This window comes from Armigeres subalbatus, chromosome 2 (genome assembly GCF_024139115.2).
Source record: "Armigeres subalbatus isolate Guangzhou_Male chromosome 2, GZ_Asu_2, whole genome shotgun sequence".
NCBI classification, from domain to species: domain Eukaryota; kingdom Metazoa; phylum Arthropoda; class Insecta; order Diptera; family Culicidae; genus Armigeres; species Armigeres subalbatus.
Window position 1 is genome coordinate 199168266 of NC_085140.1, and position 18944 is coordinate 199187209.

Sequence of the window (18944 nt, forward strand, 5' to 3'; positions counted from 1 at the left end):
ACTTGTTCACATTTTGCATCCATAAGAAGCAAGCAAAAAGTTCAAGTGATGCTGATGCCATTATTATTTTCAAGATTTCATGCATTTTCATACGTTGATATTTCGACAGTTTTTCACTCCGCCGGTCTCTGGTTATAGGGTTGCTAACCTTAACTAACCACGCCAATCAATATGTATGGAGTAGAATGTGGCGAAATAAAGCAAATACCGAAAACATTAGAGAGTGGCGGATTTTTTGCCTTTCTCGTATACTAAGTATACGTAAAGGCTATATTATCGTTCCGAAAACGAACTTTTTATAGAAGACCCGGAGACCCATTGTGTTAGGGGGACTGTGCCGGTTTTGGCCATGTTCCTAATTTGGCCAATTTTGCGAATGACTCCAAAAATAAAGCAATTCGCAAGGGTTTTATTAGTTCCAACAACAGATATATCCCTCACGCTTCAACGCTGCTTTCAACTGATTGATTATTTTGGAAAAATATGTATTTTTCAGGGTTGGCCAAATTAGGCACTAAGTTGGCCAAAACCAGTGCATTTCCCCTATATACCGATCGACTCATTTCGACGAATTGCGGTGATGTGTGTGTGTGTATGTTTTTATCTTTCCTAAGCAATGGAGGGGGAATCTGCTCAACAGACATCCTGGGTTGTCCAGGAAGTGCGGGGTTAGGGACCACCTCCAATAGCAAACGAGGGAGACAGGACTACATCCCCGACCCGCTAAACCGTTTCCATTGCCGCCAAGCCCATCGTCCCTTCGGTACAGCCGGAAAGTAATGCTTCAAAGGGGGGCCAGTGCACAACGCACCCTCTAGGTTAGCTGCGTGTCCTTGCAGCATCGAACATCGTGACTCGTTTTTTTTTAAGAACACCATGATATCGTGCCAGCGCATTGCCGGCTTTCCAGGTTGCCTTACCACGCCCTATGTCCTCTGAAGGTGGGAAGGGTCGACTTCGTGCCTGCTTCCCTCTGCACGACTGGTATCAAGAATGATTATGCCGCGTGTACCCCAAATTGACCTCTCTGCGATAGGTCCTATTCGCCAACACACAGAGGGACTTGCCGACGTGGTGCCTACGCCTGCCCCAGCCTTGACGAGGACCCCTTTCCGTCCTCAGGCTCGGAACCCGCCCGGTTGACCGACGCCACGAAAGCGACGATACCATTCTGTATTTCGCGTGGCCACTTGTTCGATAAAAGGATCGAGTTCGACCACAGGGCACCGGTATGACCCATGAAGCCCTTGGATCACCTCTTATTTGCGCCTGAACTAGCCATTCCTCGAATCCACGCGCCACTTTCTGTGTAGCTCCGAGACGATTTGGAAGATAGTCGATAAAACGGGGTTCCAAGCCAACTTCATCTTTACACATCCTCCGGACTAGGTTGTCCGGGGTAGTGTCCAGACCACATGTGGCAAGCATGTGGTCACGCATTGTGCGAAAACGTGGGCACACGAACAACACGTGTTCCGCCGTTTCCTTCAAACCTGCGCACACCGGACACTCGGGCGAGGCCGAGTGTTCGAACCGGTGTAGATACTGTCTGAAGCAACCATGGCCTGTAAGGACCTGGGTCAGGAGAACGATGTCAATAGGCATCATACCGGTGATGACGCAAAGTGCATCGTGCGACACGGTACGGTACACGCTCGCAACTTTTAGGCACATGAGCCTATACGTACTTTCTAACTTCGTTCTGTAGCAGTTAATACGCAGGTGCTTCAAGCTGACCCACCATACCTCAGTATGGACAGAGCGACACTAGCCAGAAGCTTGCATTTGCTGGCATAAACCTCAGAGCTATTGGACATCATCCGGGACAATGCTACTATTGCTGTGGAGGCTTATCGTCGATCATTACCCCCAAGAGTTTGATGGAGCTTTCAGAAGTGATCGCGCAGTTGCCTGCCCTTTTCACCGCTTGTTGCTCCGACTTTCGGTTGTTAACAACAACACCGGACCCAGTATGGAACCTTGCGGAACCCCTGAGGTTATATCAACGCACTTCTGTCCCGCCTCCGTGTCGTATACCAGTACTCGATTCTGGAAGTAGCTTCCCAGAATTTTGTACAGGTAGTCGGGAATTCCAAGACGCAGGAGCGCATCTGCAATAGCTGCCCAACTGGCGCTATTGAATGCATTCCTCACTTCGATAGTCAGTACTGCACAATAGCGAACTCCCCTTCTCTTACGCTGGATAGCTATCTCCGCGGATTTGGTAACCGACAAAATAGCGTCTACGGTTGACTTACCCTTTCGGAAGTCAAACTGAGTTCTCGATAGACCATTCGCACTCTCCGTGCGTATCAACAAACTGTTGAGGATGATCTTCTCGAGCACCTTCCCCGTCGTATCAAGCAGGCATATTGGTCTATATGTCGTCGGATCCCCAGGTGGTTTTCCTGCCTTTGGCAATAGGACCAAGCTCTGCCTTTTCCATGCTTCAGGGAAGACTCCCTCGTCCAGGCATCTCTGCATGACAGATCTGAACATCTCGGGAGCCTCAGCAATGGCCGCTTTAATGCCAGGTTCGGAATACCATCCGGTCCTTGGGCCTTACCTACACTAAGTGACTGTGCAATCCCCGTAAGTTTCACCGCAGTTACTTTTCTCTCGTCGGCTACCCTGGCCCCTGGCAGCTCCACAAAGTAAGGCCAGGGACTTGGGTCATGATGTGGGAAGAGCCCCACGATGATCCTCTCCAGCATCTCTAGAGACCGCCCATGGATTCGCGTTGGCACTTTTACACAGGCCCTCGAAGCAGGCTTTTTTGCTTGATCTAATCTCAGTCTTCAGAGCGGCTCTAGCAGCCACGAACGCCACCCGTCGTTCAACACGCTCCTCTTCTGTGCGTGCTCGCTGCATCCGCCTCCGAGCCCGTAGGCAGGCGCAGCGCGGGTTCGCAATTGCTTGAGTCCACTAGTAAGCCACCCATTCCTAGGGTGGAATTTCCTAGGCATGGTGGCATCGCATGCACGCGAAAGTACTGTTACCAGCTGCTCGCCGCTCAGACCGAGAGTATTGTGCTCGCGGCGGAGCGCTTCCCTAAACAATCCAGCATACGACCGAACTGCTCGATCGACCAACGAGGAGGCGCATAGCAGCTGCAGAAGAAGAAGACAGAAGTGTGTGTCTGTGCGCACCCAAGTACCAAAATGAAGCAAAAATGTCACTCATTTTTCGGGCACTTATCCTTATCCTCGCAACAAGTTGCATTCGACGCAGAATTCTGTCCCATTGTTTCCTATTGAAAAATTGGCCAGATTCGACCATGGGCTCGGAAGTTGTGGAGAAAATACATTTTTTTATTTGCACGAGAAAGGCACCATCACCGCTAGTTGGAATAATCAGGGTTTTTTTTTGTTTTTGACTTTCCGACTGGCTAAGACCACCGTAGGTCCATCTTGAAAGTGCCGGATTTGTAAATCTGTATGATATTTATATCATCAATCAAGCAGTACAATATATGACCAACATGTACCTATATTATTGCGATCGGTTCTACCACTGTTCGCTGTCATTCTCTGACCTACTTCCATTGATTTCTTCATCGAGCTGGCGATTATCCAGAACAACAATATATCCAACATTGATTCGCATTGACTGCAATGGGAAAATAGTCCCGCCTTCCTCGGATACCACATCCTGTTTCTCGAGATGTTTTCTTTTTATTTTGCAAAACCCCGTCACATTCATCCAAGGCAAGAAGGCATTTGCCATTGCCGGTTCTGTGGTGTCGACTTTCTTGCGTCCCGTCGATGCAATGCAAATAAGAGACCACGGCCGTTCTTTATTATGCCATGCCGTTCCATAGCCAACATCACAATCAAGCTACCGAAGCAGTAGAATGCCAAGCACTTCCCTCCAACCATCAGCCAAACGACCGGCTGCAAATAAAATTTGAGCAAAAAGTGAACCAAATTGAGAAGGCAAAATGAAGCAATCAAGACAATAATGTCATGCTTTGGGTACATTTAATCAAAAAAGAAAAAAACGAACCCAGGGAAATATTTGTCTTTTGTCAAATCACGCCGTGAAGCTATTGTTGGAAAACGCTTTCAAATCAGGACACACAATTCCGAATGGTTAACGAAATGTCCATCGCAAGCGATTGAATTGACGATGGCAGTTTCAAATGTTCGTTGACAAATTTGGTCGCGCGGTGGTAAATAAATCTCTTCGAAGGGAAACGGAATATTTGTTTGCTCTTTAACTAAAGCCTTAATTTATGTTTTTCTTTCGATGTTTTTCGTTAACCTGAACTGATAGTGTTTAGTCTGCCTTCACTTGTGGGTTCCAAAACAAAACAGTTCTTTTTTCAAATCCTATAGCTCCGCTTAAAATGTGTCGATACCCGCTCCCTTCTCGATATTCACGTGGAGCGAGCTTTTTGGTTAGAAATACAAAAGGCTACTATGGAAAATCAGTCCACAGTAGCTTTCAAGTCAACAATGATATGGCAAAATGGAAACCGCTCGCCATATGTGCTTTATCGTGGTCATCTGCAGCACCCCATATCGATGTGGTTTATAATCCCAACGTTAGCAGGTGTTTATCAACAGATGTCTGCGGTGTATAATTCAAGTATTGTGGTCCCACAGCTGCATCGCCAATATGGAGTATCATCGTTGGTGAATTGGCCATACACTGCGTAAATGTGGGAACGAAATATGCAACCAAACACTAACTGATTTATAATCTGGATACAGAAGCAGACCCAGAGACAAAAGTTATTGCAGTCCTAACAACAGGAGATCCGTAACGTGACATGCTTTATTAATGACTTCATAGCTAAATAAAGAAAATTGCAAAAATAAGCCGGGCCAAAAAACAAGGTGATGGCAAGCCCGCTTTAAAAAGGAACCGTTTCTATACACCGTATGAGATGAACATCGATCCAAAGGTTGTCAATTCTTGACTTTGCTTTTTCTAACGACTATGAAAACTGGCATCTTATGTCAAAATAATATAATTAAGAATGTATAACAGCTTTAAAACATATCCCAGTAGAACCTACACCAGATTAGTTGTCATCCCATGTAGGATTAGCTCAAAAACTCCAACGAATACTCCTTTCATAATGCTTCCGAATTGACCTTCTACCAGGATAGCCCACAGAGAAAACCGCAATCTAATGTTCGGTGTTAACGTTCAAGAGAATTGTGCCTTAATACTTGTCACAGTAATCCGACCAAATGTACTCGCTCCAGTTTATCACCCCAATAAAACATCACTTATAACAACATCCAGCCACCCTGGCAGGATCAGAGCAGAAATATATAGGACGAGAGAGAGAGAGAGCTTGTGGTCAGTAGCAATTTGCTAGATCACATCCAGTGATCCGCCTTGTTCCTTTGTCCCGTGGTGGTGGCCCCCGTCCAGGCGCCATTCATGGCACTCGAGTCGGAACAATCGGTAATTTGTTTAATTACAACCCATTGCCGATCAATTAATTGCATTTGTCTCGACCGATTTTCGAATGCTAAAACATTTTGTCGATTTCGACCTATGCTCTTTGTTCGATGGCTGTTCCCGAGTGTTCCAGTGTATGCACCATGGCCATTGTATTGTTCCACTGTAGTAGTGCTTTTCCGGTTTTGACATTAGCAAGGTTCGTTTTGTACAATCAGCAAGGAGTGTATTTCATACTTAATATGTGAAAAGGTCATAGGATCACTCCAAAACCAGACTCTTGATAGGCTCGGCGACATGTCCAATAAATAATAGAACCGACAAATATATGAGGAAAGGCTGTTATGTATCAGCATTAGAGTGATTCAAATTTTGACTTTTTTGCCCCCGATGCTTAAACGATTGCATTTTCCATTTTAATAATCCTCCTAAATTTTTAGCAAATTTGGATGTAATTTGATTGTGCACACGTCATTTAAAGTTTGTATGGAAATTACTGTGAAAATCGACCCTTATGTGAAAGACCGTTCCGTGAGGTGGCCCATGAACTATTTAAATAGAATCAACACATTGACTACACAGAATACTTCTCAAGCTGAAAGGCAGTTGTTGTTGCAAAGAGATTTCTTGTTAGGAAGCAAAGTAATGAAAAAAAAACAAAAATTATTATTGATATTGATGTTATTCTTTTACATGTTAAATTGAATTTCCCACGTTTCAGTATTTGCGTAATAACTTTTCTTGCGAGCATCAAATTGTTTCGCATCAAAGACAGCCTGTTTATTTGTAAATTTTACTATGTTACCGATGTACTCATATGTTTTTACAGCTTGAAGGGAAACGTTGGGGAACGGTTTTCCATGAAAGTTCTTGTTTTCATGGTAATTTTCATACAAAATTCAAACCGTGCGTGCTCACTCAAATTTCATCCAAATTTGCTAAAAATTTAGGAGGATCATTAAAAACTAGTTTATTTGTGGACGCAGTAGCGCCCGCGGCAAGTGTTTTTTTGTCAATTGTTTAATTGACGCATTAAAAAAAATCCAAATTTTCAACGTCTGATGTCTGTGATTTTTTTTCATCAAATGCTGTGTCTGGTTGTCTAATGTTGTCACTGCTTTAGTTTTATGCATCTGATAGTAAAAAAGAATTGAAGTGTCAAATATTTTATTTTTTGTGAAATTTCCCCGTGTGCGGCGTCTGGTTGGCTAGACCGGGCAGACAAACAGGGCTATTATATATAGTATACAAATGCAATCGTGTAAGCATCGGGGGGCAAAAAAGTCAAAATTTGAATCACTCTAATCAGTAATTCCTCCAAATACGAAACTATTCTACTAAAATTATCCACAAACCATGGGTGTTTGAATGAAGGGGATTAGCGTACATGCAAAAAAAAGCGTTCACGAATTTGTGAATTAGCAATAAAACACCTTGATTTAAATCACGGCTTTTGGAAAACCATTCACATTTTCTGGAATGTTTTGGAAAACGTGACTTAGAGATTTAAATCACGATGTATTTTTGCTGGTTCTCGAATTCGGGAATGCGTTTCAAAAAGTACGTGTAATCAGGTATTATCCTAATAGGTCAAAAGATAAAGATTTATGAAAAATATCTCAATGTTATCGAAAACAGGAAGACACTGTATGTCTGTTCCTACCTACGTTTCACATTTAATCTTCCATGACATTCCGGTTGAGGGGTGGAGGGCAGCACTATAAAGTTGTTCGTAATTATCTCTTAGCCACACGTAGGCTGATTCGATTTCATCGGAAATTCTCATAATGGTTACCACAAAACGCATTAAAGCACTTTTATTGCTTTCCTATCCAGCCAAACCGAATGTTCACCGCCAAGAGTAGGACAAATTGACCTCAGCTGGAGTGTTGGTTAGCTGGAAACTGGACCACTCGGTGCCGACTCACCTTCGTCAGTGGTGGTTCAGATTCGACCCCCGTTCGCTATTTATGTAGAGATACATATCTAGGGGCAGCATCGGTTTCCGACCTAGAATAAAGTTGCCTCTACCGGAGAACAGATTGAGATTTATTTTGCAAATTTAATTTTATTGCAAACAGAATAGAAGTCAGAGATTCTCTCGATCAACCCTTTGCGAAGTTATGCACCACAGAAAGGGTATCAGGCTCAAATGACTATGTAGATGTTTTTTAAAAGTTTGGATAGCTGGTTCTGATATCACTGCAAATATTTGTAAAAATAGTTAAAACTCAATTAAAAATATTTTTGTCATTAAACCAACATCATTGTTACCCACCCGTTTATATCAGTTTTAGACACAGAGTTGCTGATTATATAACGCTATTCCTAACTTCAAATAGTCGGGGTTCTTTCAAACCGCACCAAGTGTTTTTTGATAGACTTGTGGTAGAGGGAATGACGGCTTTGGCAGGTTTTGTTCTATTATTGTCAGGGGTTTTTTTATGACTGATTATGTTCAAATTTGGCCTAAACATTCTTTGCATATCGAAGAATATTGTGGCCAAATTTCATAAAACTTGATCGATAAAAACCCCCCTGACAATAATAGAACAAAACTTGCCAAAGCCGTCTTTTCCCATATTTTGACCGTAAAAGGAAAACGGAAATCATTTCACATTCATTCATAAGTACATTAAGTGTAGGATATCCCCAGTTATGGGATTGAGGGATATTCGATACGATTTGTGATCAGTTTAACTGCTCACCGAAGGCTTAGGCAGAAAATCTCTCAAACCATCCAAATGTCATCTAAAATATGCACAACCCGGCAACCCTGCAACAGTTGCAGAATTAAGATGATTTTTAAATTAAAAAAAAGTTATATTATTACTTATCTTTAAGCATGTACTCGCAATGAGTTCAATATTTTCAGGGGTCTTAAACGCCATTTATTATTATCAATATAGTTCAAATGTCACAATCATTTTCAATTATGTACTCGTAGTGTGTTTGAATGTTTACAATAGTACAATATTTATGGAAAATATATTCACCTCGTCAATGATGAATTGAAATTGTGAGCGTTGAAATGGAAAAATCTGTTCTCAGAGACTTATAGGGTAAAATTCCCAGTAGTGAACCCCCTAGTAGTGGAATTCTGCTCTTCCTGCCATAAGGATTAGAAATTTTAAACATATTAATTTCGAGATATCGCCAGATATCTAATAACAAGTTCTGCATCTCCCCTTCACGATATATGCATAACTCTCAAACATTCAAACACACGACGTTATTCGTTGAAATTAACATTTCAAAGTCTGACTGAATTTGCCCTATAGTAGACCCCCAGGGGTTCCACAATAGAAAATTGCTTCCCTATTGTCGGCACTTCATTTGATTTTCATGTTCCGTTTTGGGATGTTCTACTTCCCTCTTATGGATCCTTCAAAATATTCCTATAATGGAAACTCTCATGTTTATTTTTTTACAAAATTGTAAAAAATATCTATTTTTACTTTTCATATCATTTCCAATGCATGAAATCAAATCATTGGACTGTAAGGTAGGTTCTTCCGATGCAATTTCAAAGAAAAATGTTTATATTATTCTGTAATAATGGCAACTATTGGTTGGGGTCCACTATTGACCATTATACCCTAGACCAGTCACAGTAGCTTCCGTTTTATGACGCAAGCTGACAGAGGGGGCGCTTATGAAATATGTAGAAGAAAAAGAAATAAAAGAATTTAAAAACGAGAATGAAAAAGTGTTTTGTATTCTAATATAACTGGAAGAAATCAAAATTCATTCGAATAACAATATAATATGTTATGGAAATGCTAATATCGTCTTCTAAACTTAGACGTATTGCAGCGCTCATAAAAAAAAATTACTCCTTCGCTTAACAAAAAATGAGCGAATGATCATGGGTTTGATTCCCAATCCCCTCACCCAAAACAATCTTTGTCATGCCGCACTAAGGAGTAATTATAGTCAATACCTGGCCATAAACCAAATTTATGAAATTGAATAAACCCAAACAAATATAGTTCCATTTCATAATATATATATAGCTTGTAGAATAACCATCCGGGATTTTCAGGGCAAAACAAGAATGTCTACATTGAAAGATAGTCGATGAAAGTCTGTTGTTTTTGAAATAAAATTAATAGCGTTTTTCTCCATTCTCACATGCTCATAAAATGAGTTCTTTGCCGCGTTATTTACTATTTTGATGAGTTTTTCAACATGGACTTTCAAGTTTGAGATATGTTAGATCATATAATGAAATAATATGTCAATTTATTTGAGTTATATATGTACTCTAAGCATATTTTAAACACTTGTTCAGACATGCTAATATTTTTTCTCAAATTAAAATTAGTTTTAGTTGTGAATAAAATAAAATTAATAAAATGAATAAAATAAATTATGAAACCATAACAGAATAAAAGATAGCTTTCCCACGCTTCTATTGCTGCCAAGAGCTCATCCGAACTTGTCCGAACTCCAGAGTTATAGTAGTTTGAATAAAAAGTTAGATTTTCAGTGTTATTTGTTTGTAGCACATAGGAATCGCCAAGTAATCCTTAATTTTATTATGTATTATGACGGTTAATGATATACTAATGATAAAATATGTTATCCAACCAGTTATGCTTAAAACTGCTGATGTTTGGTGTTTCTTTAGACAGATTGCCAATATAAAATGCGTACCATATACCCTTAATCAAGTTTAAAATCAAATGTCGCTAAAAATGATCAGAATCATTTTGTAACATTAGTTAAATATAATATAAGTGTAAATAACATCAATGAAAGCACTAAATAATTATGGCCAGGAATTCACCTCATTTACTCCTATGTGTGCCGCTGCATTGCATTTCTCGGAGGTGTATCTCCAACGACTCGGACAATGGAAACAGACCAACGAGAAACGAACAAATGGACCTCTTTTTGAATTTCGCAAACAACATGTGTTCGCCACTGTCTAGTCGATAAAGTAGAAGTGAAACACAATCGGCATCTAGTAATAAAATAGAATAGGTAGCAAAGATCTAGTATGTACAAAGACATCGTACTATGCACTAGCCGAAGTCCTAAAGTCCATGCGAGATGCCGAAAGTCTTTCGGCACTGGGTGTGGACGTGCGATGCGTCACTAGGGCAGATGAACTGATCCTAGTGCTGAAGCGTTGAGCACAAGCGAGCGGAACAGCCTACAAAAAGCTGGCCCAGGATGCCCTGGATGAGGGAGTGAAGGTGAGGTCTCTGGGCACCGAGGTGACTCTCCGGTGTAAGCAGCTGGACGAAGTCACCGAGGCAGAGGATCTCGTCTCCGCGATTATGGTACAGTGCGGGACAGAAGTTGAGCGGACTTCTGTACGACTTAGAGGGGGCTCAGCCAGCACATTCCGCCGGAATGGGGTCGAGTCGTTCATTGATGCAACGTTCTGTAGACCTGGCTTGGCCAGGGGACTGAACTGAAGAGTTGGCGAGGACTACACCCATAGTGACCATCAGGTCAGTCATGGTGTGCAGCAACCTAGGTCGACATGTTCCCGTCAGATTCGTGGGTGGAAGACCACAAGCTTCGATAGCGAAGCTTTCACCGCGGTTCTGGGACTGGAGGCACATGTTTAAAGTCTAACTGGGGATGCGCTGACAGCTGTTCTGTCACGTGCCTGTGATGCCAGTATGCAGAGGAGGGCTCCACCGGGGAACGGTAGACCCCCAGCGTACTGGTGGAACGCTACGATCGCAGACCTTCGGTCAACCTGCCTTAGGGCCAGGCGAAGGATGCAACGAGCTCGCTCTGAGCAGGACAGGCATGAACGCCGCTTAACGTTCAAAGCTGCGAAATTGGCCCTTAACAAGGCGATTAGTTGCAGTAAAAGAGTGTATTTTAATAACATTTGCCAGAACGCCAACGCTAATCCCTAGGGCGATGGCTTCAGAAAAGTAGTGGCGAAGTCCAGAGGTGGAACCGAACAGTCGCCGGTAAGGTTGAAGCGCATTGATGAGGTCCTCTTCCCGTCCCATGTCACCAGTTCCGTGTCCTCCAGCACCGCAAAGTGCGGCCTAAGTGGCACCGGTGACGAACGAAGAGTTGCTTGCGGTGGCCAAAACCCTCGACACGAACAAAGCTCCGGGGCCCGACGGAGTGCCAAGGCTCGCTCTAAAGGCAGCGACCATGGCGAACCCTGCCATGCTCAGGACAGCTATGCTGGTGAAACTGGTGCTATTGTCGAAGCCGGGGAAACCACCCGGCAACCCCACGGCGTTAAGACCTATCTGTCTGCTGGACACCACGGAAAGAAATAATCTTTGCATATATGCCATTGAATATAACTTTCTTGCTACCTAAAAAGCGCATAAGACGGAGCTCACGTAAATCATCTTACGATTGCAGTAAAATTGCAATAATATGGCAAAATACTACAGCAGAAAAAATAAAAATATAAAACTGGATTCGAAATATGGATCTTGTTCACTCTACAGCACCATTCAACACTTCGAAGGGACTGCATGTTGACTCACCATAAAAACGATTATGATGTTTTGTACTCGGGTTTCCTGTTACTTGATTGCACCATTACAGGAAAAAAAAATGTTAGTTGTCAAAACGTTGAACGATGCTAAATTAAACATGAAGACACACTCAACTTATCTGCAACTCAATTTAAACAATCAATTAAATTTTGAAAGACGCATTGAAGTTACATGGTTAAAAATATGCAACTAAATGATTTTGTTTCGTGTTTGCAACATGAAGTGCAGTATTCTTTGGTTGTTTGTTTCCAAATGTCAAACACGTACTGCATTGCAATGTTAATGAAACATTGATCACAATTTGAACGTTTTTGACATCTTGATGCAACTTTTTCGTGCTTTGATGTTTTTCCAATGCCTTAAATGAATCAATTCTAAGCGGGAGGTGATGCTCCTTCACGCAAAAAAAGCGTTGCCGAATTCGTGAACCAGCAAAAATACACCGTGATTTAATTCATGGATTCGGGTACACCAGTCACGTTTTCCAGAACGTTCCAGAAATCGTGACTGTTTTCTCGAATCCGTGGCTGTTGTTCACGAAAAAATACACCGTAAACTTGTTAGTTCACGAATTCATGAACGCTTTTTTCTGCGTGTTGGGGTGACTGATGATAGACTGAACTTCGGCAGTCGCGTTTATTACGCCTGCCGGAAAGCTTTAACAGCTATTGCGGCATTATCGAGGATGATGTTCAATAGCTCAGGGGTGCGCTCCAGCAGACGTAGGTTATTAGATGGTGTTGCTGTATCTATCCTCAGATACGGCGGCCCAGCTTGGGCATCGGCGCTTAACGTCGATTGGAACCTTCAGAAACTGGAGAGCACACAAAGGTTGATGTGTCTCAAAGTGATAAGTGCCTACCGCACGGTATCACGAGACGCAGCCTGTGTGATGGCGGGGATGCTAGTCGTACGGGAAGACGAGGAGAGTTTAGATATGCGCGGAACCAGAGGAGCCCGTAAAGCCATCAAAGTCACCTCGACTATCAAGTGGCAACGGGATTGGGATAACTTTTCTAAGGGTAGGTGGACCTATCGGCTGATACTGAGCGTATCGAGATGAGTGAGTAGGCAGCATGGGGAAGTTCACTTCCATCATCCATTAAATTCGATCAAAAATTTTTTTTTGTTCTTTTTTATTTACAATAATATTTTTGGACAATTGAAATATTTCGCTATATTTATAAATACAGCAGAATTGCTAAAACTTTCTTTTTTTTTAAATTGATCTTACGAAGAAATGTGGGACATATTTTGATTCAAATCGGAGTAGCGAGTGAGTGCTGGTAATGGACCCCTTAACGAGTGAAATTTACTTTAGTCGCTCTGCTAGAGTGAGCCTCTTGATTAATTGTAGTTCTATTGCACCTAAGGGAAGATTCATTAATTACGTAACGAAAAAATCGATCATTTTCATCCACCTTCCCCCACACTTTTTGTATGAATCATCAAAACTTTTTGTATGGATTGTCACACTTCACTCAACCCCCCTTCTCCTCTAAGCGTTACGTAATTTATGGATGTTCCCTAATGACAAGTACCAGGTATTAGAAACGAGTTTCGTACTAGCGAAAACATTCATTTTCACTACTAAAGTATGCATTTTAAAATGATGTAGCTGACATGCCTATTATGAACACCCCCGGGTCCATAATACGCAAAGTCGAATTTGTTTATATAGGTATTATGGTCCCCCTCCCCCTAAACAAGCAAATTGTGCTCAATGACTATAAAAAGGGATATTATTTATTGAGCATTTACAACCGAATAAAACATTATGCCGATACGATATGTTTTGTAAATGTGCGTATATCTATAAGATTAATGTGTTACATGACGAAACTTCTGACGTGTTGGTCGTGCTGCTGATCGCTTTCCCGTGAATATCGAATTTGATTAGTTCAAGAAGTCTAACTGTGCATACGGCTAGTCCATTAATCGTTTTACTGTTCAGTGTCTTTATTTGATGATTGTTTTAGTTTGTGCTCGACAATTTCGTCTTTCGTGTCAATCATTGCTGCCATAAAATTAGGATCCCCCTTGTAAGATTTTTCCCATACAAATTATTTTTTTTGTTTATATAAAAAGTAAGAAAATGACAGAGGAAATTTCGGAATTGCTTGGATTGGTCCAAGTAATTAAAATGAAGAAGAAATCCCAGTCTAGTTCTTTCAGAGAGGGATTTCCTAAGAATTTAATTTACTTCAACAAAAGTGAACTTAATAATATGAAAAGTTGAGTAAAAGCTTGTATTATGTCCCACGTCCGAGTTACACTGCCAAAGGCAAGTGATATGAAATATTCATTAATTTGCGTGATGAGCCGACATTACATCCAGGGCTAACATTTTATCCAGTTACCCTAGTTTAGATCACTTTCAGTCCATCAATTAATCTTTTTTTCAATCCCGCAACTTAACTGCACAATTATTTAAAAAAAAAACACTTGCTAGATGGTTTATAGAACCGATTCTAATTGCACGTTTCGTTCCTTTAGTTGGTATCGACGTTTTATGAAACTTTATGAGATTTTTGAGGACAGATTTATAACAATATTAATGTTCAACAATTAAACTAAAATGATGCACTTCGATCTTGAAGCTTGCTTTTCGAATCGATCATTCGCCGATTTCTTGGACTTGGCTCTAGACATTGTTAGAAATTCAGCGCTATGCTTCTTTGTGTTTGAGAAAAAAAGGTTCATTGAAAGGAAATAAAATAGAAAAGATATCTCATTCATCGATAAGCTGCAGAAAATGATAAAAATATCATCGTCATCGTGTTTATTTATTTCTATTTGGATATTTCTACATGTAAAGCTCTAAAAATTGGCGTCACTGTAATACAAATTGCTTTTTGTTTGTTTGTTTTTTTTTTAACAAAATGTCTCAAACAAAATGCGTATTATCAAAAGCATCGTTCGAAATATTTCCGAGTTCACGCAAAGTTCATCTTGAGATTTTCACCACATTCAAAGATTAGACTGACGAATTACGGTCGATTTATCACACTTTCCAACTCTGTCCTTTTCGCTTACCGTCATATGAGTCAGATGTCGTGGCTGATCTGTTTTCACTTGGTTTCTTTCATTTTGCCACCCTCACGTGATAAATGTCCCTGATAGATCCCCCATTGTCCTTCTTTCTGCCTATTTATCTGAAATGGATATTAAAACGATTTTTGATGTTATGACATTACTCATCAATTTTGCGCCATCGAGATGAAAATTCAAATCGCTCATAAGTTGCGCGTGGCTATCTTTTCCATTGAATCGCAATCCCCTTCGATAGGGAGCGTTTGTGTTGCAGGATAGGGCCCTAAAGTACAAATTCACGCTTATAAAATGGTCTCCCTGATGCTTATCATCATCATCTATCATGTATTATCGGTTGGTTTGGGTTACATTTTAACTAGGTCGGCTTTGTATTGCCCGGCTGGAAGGAATCGAAAAGAAATGTCAGTCTCAGGCTTTATCACATTTACCCATCCGTGGCTTGACTACATAGAAACTGAACCAGAAAGACGACTTCATGGTTGTTAATCTTCCATTTCAGTTGTATCAATTTCACAAGAACTGTCCCACAGGGAACACCCCACACACGAAAGGCCAATCACAACACAGTCGGAGCACATTGCAATTAACATGTCTCTTGGTTTATTGGCTTTTCCATCCTGGGTCAAAGAGAAGCCGTTGGGGAATTTCGGACTAGTATGAAGCATATTTATTATTCTCCTTTTTCTGATAACCCAGATTCGTTTGTGAATAACACTGTGAGCTCTAGTTCCATTTTATGTTTCAATAATGGCTTTTATGGTATTTTGTTGAACAAAAAGGATTAATTTCAAAGATCAATAATTATCACTTGTTTCGAGCTGAATTGTAGTGTCAAATAACATGTTCAATTAAATTCATGCTTCGACTATCAGGTATCAAGTACGAGGGCCAACTTATATCCCGCTTTCATCTCGTCGGTGCAGCGTGGTCAATGATGAAATAATAATATATGCGTACAATATGACCTGATATTGAGCCGTGTAATGTGATTCCACATCTCTCCATCAACAACAATGAATAATATATGTATATAAAAACAGGTAGTGCAATTTTGTCGCGAATTCTGCAATATAGAGCACATTTGGGTTATTTGAATTTGTTTCATTTGTTTTATGCGTACAATGAAAGCCATTATCTAGCTAACGATCAAAACTGCGTCATCTCTCATCTTAAAATAGTAGTTTGTGCAACTAGTTGCAAAAAGATGATTTTTTCAGCACGAGTTGTACGTTTATCCAACGAGGCTTGCCGAGTTGGATAAATACTACGAGTGCTGAAAAATCGAGTTTTGCAACGAGTTGCACACGCTATTTTTTGCAATGACGAAAAATGGGCTTTAATATGATAAATCTTTACCAAAATTATACAATCGAAGGTACGCCACATGATCATTCATGCCAATAAATTATGTGGCGGCAGAGAACAATATGATTCCATCTTATCGTGTCAAATTGCATAGCTTGAAAAGCTATGAAGCGATGGATACAATTGCCTTTGAAAAATTGTGATGTTATGTCCAACAAACCATTTCATTTATTACGAGACGCTTAGAGTACACTATTTAAATACTCACCCAAACTAATTCAGCTAGTGTAGTCATGTAACTACTGTCCCAATGTAGGTTTTCCATTATAGCACCCAAATGAGTGCTATAATGAATATTATGCAACCCATTTGAGTTGCATAATGGTCATTAAAGCATCCATTCTGTTGGTATGGAAAAGTAGGCCGTTTTATCACTCAAATGACAACTGTAAACCAGGTATTATGATCAGGAATTGCAAAAAATAATTTTAATAATAATTTTTCGTTAGTTACTGATCTGAACATCATAAACATAGGAAACAGAGCATGCTCATCTGCATTGCATGTTTTTATTTTAATTAGATGAATTGGGCAGCTATTAGATAAGCATTTGTGGTATTTCGAAAAAAATCGTTTCAGGTGGTTCGAAACGAAATTCCGCGGAATTTCGCGGAATTTGAGCATGGTAAAATCTGATTTCTTTATTTCGTTTCGTTTCGTAAAATTACGAAAAATTCGCTCACTTTTCAAGAAAAAACTTGCTTTTAACGAAATTTAACGGAATTCCGCGGAATTTCGAAGCAAATTTAAACTTAAACCTTACTGCCACGTACGGTCGTTTATTATCAACTTTTTTGTCTGCGCCGCTGAACAAAAGCTTTTTTCAAAACGGAAGAACACGAAGTGAAGAAAACAATGTCTTCTTAGAAGAGCACACAATTATTTAGTGCAAAATCGATCGTCTTGTAGGAGCTTATTAAACGAAGCACATTGATTTTGCGTTGGATTGATTTGAAACACAGTTTTTTTGTTTCCGAGTTTTCAAAATAACTTCGTTTACAATAAATATTGAATCTCTTACCATGGTGGCTTCACTTGCGCTACTAAATTATATTTTTTCTCTCCTAATAGCAATTCGTCGAGCTAATTGTATATAAGATTGTGGGTCTCGGGGGGAAGGGAAAGCCATTTGACCGAATGCCACTAGGCCGAAAGTTGTTTGGCCGAACAGACCATTGGGCCAAAAGCCATTTGACCGAAAGAGTCGTTTGGCCGAGAAGGGTCGTTTGGCCGAAAGAGCCATTTGGCCGAAAGGGTCATTTGGCCGAAAGGGTCATTTGGCCGAAAAGGTCATTTGGCTGAAAGAGTCATTCGGCCGAAAGCCATTTGGCCGAATGCCACTAGGCCAAAAGTTGTTTGGCCGAAAGGGTCGTTTGGGCGAAAAGGGTCGTTTGGCCGAAAGGGTAATTTTGCCGAAAGAGTCGTTTGGTCGAAAGGGTCATTTGGCCGAAAGGGTCATTAGGCCGAAAGGGTCATTATGCCGAAAGGGTCGTTTGGCCGAAAGAGTAATTCGGCCGAAAGCTATTTTGTCGAATGCACTAGGCTGAAAGTTGTTTGACCGAAAGGGTCATTTAGCCGAATAGGTCATTTGAAAAGTGAGTAATGAGGAGTAAGAAGAGAGACATCTCACTTCTCACTCCTCATTTCTCACTTCTCATTGTAAATAGTGGGTAGTGCGAAGTGGGTAGTGAGACGTCTCACTACTCACTTCGAGCTACACACTTTTAACAGTGAGAAGTGAGAAATTACCTATTCGGCCGAATAACCCTTTCGGCCAAATGACCATTTCGGCCAAATGACCATTTCGGCCAAACCACCCCTTTGGCCAAATGACCCTTTCGGCCAAACCACCCCTTCGGCCAAATGACCCTTTCTGCCTAATGACCCTTTCGGCAAAACGACCCTTTCGGTCAAATAACCCTTTCGGCCAAACGACCCTTTCGGCCAAACGACCCTTTCGGTCAAACGACCCTTTCGGCCAAACAACTTTTGGCCTAGTGGCATTCGGCCAAATGACCCTTTCGGCAAAACGACCCTTTCGGTCAAATAACCCTTTCGGCCAAACGACCCTTTCGGCCAAACGACCCTTTCGGTCAAACGACCCTTTCGGCCAAATGACCCTTCGGCCAAATGACCCTTTCGGCCAAATGACTGTTTCGGCCAACCGACCTTCTCGGCCAAATGACCATTTCGGCCAAACGACCCTTTCGGCCAAATGACTTTCGGCCTAATGGTTTGTTCGGCCTAGTGGCATTCGGGCAAATTGCTTTCGGCCGAATGGATTTCGGCCAAACGACCCTTCTCCCTTCGAAATAAAAAGGTAGAATTTGTAAGGAAATGATAGACTGCAACTTTTTGTATTAGAAAGTAAATTTTTTCATATTTTTCAAATCTTTGCGACCACATTTCTGAAATACAATCTGAAATTCACATCTTTGTGCATTTCAGAAAGATGCAGAGGATTCTTCTAGTGAACAAATGTATGCTGTTAACAACTCTCTATCAGCGTATACACCTGGCAGATGTGTATATATAATTGATAACCGTACTAGGTAAAACATAAAATTACTATAACTCTAGTGGTCGTAGAGCAGTTATTTGACATCGAAAAAA

The 18944-nt window shown here is 41.0% G+C and overlaps 2 protein-coding genes across 2 annotated transcripts in view; both read left to right on the plus strand.

Annotated features, from left to right (window-relative positions):
• Positions 1-18944, plus strand: part of LOC134211490 (uncharacterized) — a 709859-nt gene that overhangs the window by 122220 nt on the left and 568695 nt on the right. The window lies entirely within an intron of this gene.
• Positions 12598-12975, plus strand: LOC134209492 (uncharacterized). Its single transcript, XM_062685473.1, has one exon. The coding sequence runs from the start codon at positions 12598-12600 to the stop codon at positions 12973-12975; it is 378 nt and encodes a 125-aa protein (XP_062541457.1).

What these genes read in the sequence shown, in the direction of transcription:
- LOC134209492 (XM_062685473.1), top strand. Translation starts at nt 12,598, where the DNA reads ATGATGTTCAATAGCTCAGGGGTGCGCTCCAGCAGACGTAGGTTATTA.